The 4,202-nt window shown below is 34.3% G+C and overlaps 1 protein-coding gene across 1 annotated transcript in view; it reads left to right on the forward strand.

Moving 5' to 3' along the window:
- Positions 1–399: 399 nt before the first annotated feature.
- LOC119417405 (interleukin-1 receptor-associated kinase 1) overlaps positions 400–4,202 on the forward strand; it is a 40,362-nt gene continuing 36,559 nt past the window's right edge. The window contains exon 1 of the mRNA XM_037684607.1: positions 400–426. Within this exon, the coding sequence (XP_037540535.1) occupies positions 400–426 (27 nt within the window). The remainder of the gene's footprint in view (positions 427–4,202) is intronic.

Genomic DNA, 4,202 nt, shown 5'->3' on the forward strand with positions numbered 1-4,202 from the left:
ATGGAATAAGCGGGTAAAGAAAATGGATGGATGGACAATCCCAGCAAAAAGATTGAATTAAGTCAACTGGAGGAGATGGGTATGAAAGACAATATTATTTGGTGTGGAGACTTTAATGCACATCGTTCACTATGGGGCAGTGAGAAAATAGATTATAATGGTAAAATAGATTATAATGGTAAAATAGATTATAATGGTAATATATTAGAAGAATTTTTGGATGATAAAAATCTTGTATGTTTGAATAATGGAGCAAAGACAAGAATAGATATTAATTCTGGTAAGGAATCTGTATTAGATTTAACATTTGCCTCTTGCTGCTTGGCTCCATTATGTGAATGGCAAGTAATAAATAAATCATTTGGTAGTGATCATTAGATTATAACCAGTAATATAAGGATGGGCCAGATACAGACTCCTGAACTGGTAGGAGGAAAGTGGATATTTGGGAAAGTAAATTGGGAAAAATACAAGTATTTATGTGAAAGAAAACTTTTAAATGTTCAAAATGATTGGAGTATTGAAAGAATGAGTCATAGCATTTTATCAGCTGCTGAGGAATCTATTCCAAAGACTTCAGGGAAAAATAGGAAGAAGTTATCCTGATGCATGCTCAAAGGAATGCTAGGAAGAAGTTAGTTCTGTGGTGGAATATTGAGTGTAAAACTGCAGTAAGAGAAATAAATAAAGCATTTAAACTTGTCAAAAGGTCCCACAACTTTCAACATCTAATTGAATATAAAAAAGCACAGGCAAAAGTAAGAAGTACAATAAGAAGAGCAAAGAGAACTTATTGGAGAGACTTTTGTGATACAATTGGTAGTAGGACACAAATAGGGGAAGTTTGGGGAATGATCAAAAAAATGGAGGAGACAGAAGAGAATGGAGTTATCCAATACTTAATAAAAATAATCAAATAGCAATAACTGATAGAGAAAAGGCTGATATTTTAGCAAGTACTTTTGTGGAAATACATAGTGGGGAAAATTTATTGGATGATGAAAAACAGAGAAGGGAGAGAATGAAATCAAGAAATGTAGAAGCTTTAAGAAGAAAAGAGAATATTAATGAAGATCTGATGAACTGTCCTTTCTCTATGGGAGAATTGAAAAGAGCTTTGGATAAAACTAGGAACAGTGCACCAGGGAAAGATGAGATATGTTATAATATGTTAAAAAATTAAGTGATAAAGCATTAGATAAATTATTAATATTATTTAATAAGATATGGAGAGAAGGGCGTCCACCATGTGGATGGAAAGAAGCAATTATTATCCCAATAAAGAAACGTGGGAAAGATCACAGTAATCCTGGGAATTACAGACCAATTGCTTTAACCTCTAATATCTGTAAATTGATGGAAAGGATGGTGAACGACAGATTGATGCATTATTTGGAGTCAAGAAACATAATTGCACACACTCAGAGTGGTTTTTGTAGAGGAAGAGGAGCAATGGATCCTATTTGATGTTTAGAGGACGATGTTAGAAAAGCTCAGATTAATAAGGAAACTGTTGTTTGTGTGTTTTGATGTAGAAAAAGCATCGATATGTTGTGGAGAGAAGGGTTCATGATTAAATTACATCAGGCAGGAATAGGAGGAAACATGTTTAATTGGTTAAAGGATTTTTTTATGTGACAGAACTATTCAAGTTAAAATAGGATCGCATGTATCACAACAATGTAAAATAGAAAATGGAACTCCTCAAGGAAGTGTGGTAAGCCCCACACTATTTTCAGTTATGATTAATGATATTTTCAAAGATTTATCTTTAAGTTATGGTAAACCAGTTTTTGCTGATGATGGAGCGTTATGGAAAAGGGGTAAATGTGGAACATCTTATTTTAAAACTTCAGGACGTGATAGATAAAGTGAGTAAGTGTGGAACAGAGTGGGACTTCAGATTTTCAGTTGAAAAGACAAAAGTCATGTTCTTCACAAGTAAAAAAAATCAAAGTTAATAAAAAGTTATATGGAAAAGAGTTAGAAAGGGTTGATTATTTTTGTTTTTTGGGAGTAGTTTTTGATAAGGAATTAACTTGGGGAAATCAAATAGAGCATATTGTATAGAGGGGTAAAAAGGTACTAAACATAATGAGGTGATTAGCAGGGTTGACACGAGGAGCTAAATTTGAGTCACTTAAACATATTTATGTGTCATTAATTCAGTCAAGAATAGATTATGGGAGTGTGGTGGATGGATCAGCGGCTGAAACTCGGTTAAATAAATTAGATGTTATCCAAGCTGGAGCACTGAGAATTTGTTAAGGAGCAGTAACATCAACTCCAGTTTGTGCTCTACAAGTAGAATGTGGAGAAATGCCATTATGCACTAGAAAACAACAGTTAATGGCAAATTATTGGATACATTTGAAAGGACACAATGAAAATCATCCAGTTAAGAAAGTGTTAGAACATTGTTGGGAAAGAGGAAAGGAGCTTAAAATAGTTTTGGGTGGATTGGGGATAATTTAGCAAGAACATTTAAAGTATATAACAAAGAATTCAACCCAACAGTATTATGGCCTTTAAGGCCTACATGGACATGGAAATACAGTAATCTATCGTTATCAAATATTAAGAAAAGAAATACTATAGATGTTTGTCAAGAATTTATGATCGAGTACAGAATAAGTATAATGATTATTTGCAAATCTATACAGATGTTTCAAAAGATCCAAAAACTGCAGCAACTAGTGCAGCGGCAGTGATTCCTGAATTAAAGATTAAGCTTTCAATAAGAACATCTAACTTTCTGAGTATATGTGCAGTAGAATTATGTGCTATTTTATTGGCTTTAGAATGGGTGGAGGATGGTAGAATAAGTGAAATTATAGTTTGCAGTGATTCATTATCAGCATTATTCAGCATTGAAAAGGTTAGTTCAAGTAATCAGCAACACATCTTGTATGAGATTCTGTTTGTTCATCATATGTGAACAAAACAAAACTATAGTAATAATGTGGACTCCTGCTCATTTAGGTATTTTAGGTAATGAAAGAGCAGATAGTTGGCTAAAGAAGCTGTTAAAAAAGAAGATATATCAATAAAGTTATCTAAGTCTGAAGGCAAAAGGAAAGTTTGGAAAGAAAGCAAGAAATTATAGAAAGTGAGCTGGGACAACGAGACAAAAGGGAGACATTTATATAACATACAGAATACAGTTGATGTTAAAAGAGTCCGAGGAATAAATAGGAGGGAGGAGATCATTATAAATAGAATAAAAACTGGGCATAGTTTTTTGAATGGCCCTCTTTTTAAGATGGGGAAACATCTTACTGGTTTATGTGACTGGTGTAATCCCACAGAAACAATAGAACATGCTTTTATTAGTTGCAGGAAATCTGTGGGTCAAAGAAGATTGTTGGGTGTAGAAATAGGTTGTAATAGGGAACTAAAGTTTGAAAATGTGGCTGTTCAGCTGAATAGTGATGAAGGGAAAAGAAAGATATTTCATTTTTTGAATAATACTGGACTCGAGAAGAGAATTTGAGGAAAGGAATTAATTTACAAACACCAAGAGATGGCAGTAGTGCAACAATGATGGATGCAAGCTGCTGTGAAAAACCAAAGAAGAAGAAAAAGATTTCACAGCGCAGGGCGTCGAAGTCCCGCGAGATTTGAACTCGATGGCGGTTTTGTCGATGCATTTTAGTCCGGCTCGGTAATTTCATAGATATAATCACTAGATGCCTCATTGGCTGCTGCGCGCAGGATTTTCGGCCGCCATCTTGAAACGGTCGTCCTTATTTGTTAAATCAGAAGATGTCTCAGCACTTCGCAGCTTATTTCTGTTCTAATCGACTGTTGACGTCAGGTCTCGGGGGATAACTTTTCACAGTAAGATGAACATATTATTGTTAGTATTTTGTGAATATAATATTACTGTACTGTATTTATGTCCACCAGCTGATGTGATGTTCAGTGTAACACGGTGTTCAGCTGCAATGAAGCTGACTGAGATCTGATGACAGGAATATTTTGCTAACAAGCATACTCACTGTTTCAGCAGCTTTGGTTCATTATCAACAGATATGTATCATAATTGGAGTTTTGCTTAAGTTCTAGGATATAAAAAATAAAACTAGGGAGAATATAGGAAATAGAAAATAAGCTTGACCTCCTCTGTACAATGTTTTTGTGTAGACACAAATGTCCTGTTTTCATTTTGAAGGTTTCCCAAAGAAGAAGATGTGAGGAAG

This window comes from Nematolebias whitei, chromosome 11 (genome assembly GCF_014905685.2).
Source record: "Nematolebias whitei isolate Nwh7 chromosome 11, NemWhi1, whole genome shotgun sequence".
Lineage (NCBI taxonomy): Eukaryota > Metazoa > Chordata > Actinopteri > Cyprinodontiformes > Rivulidae > Nematolebias > Nematolebias whitei.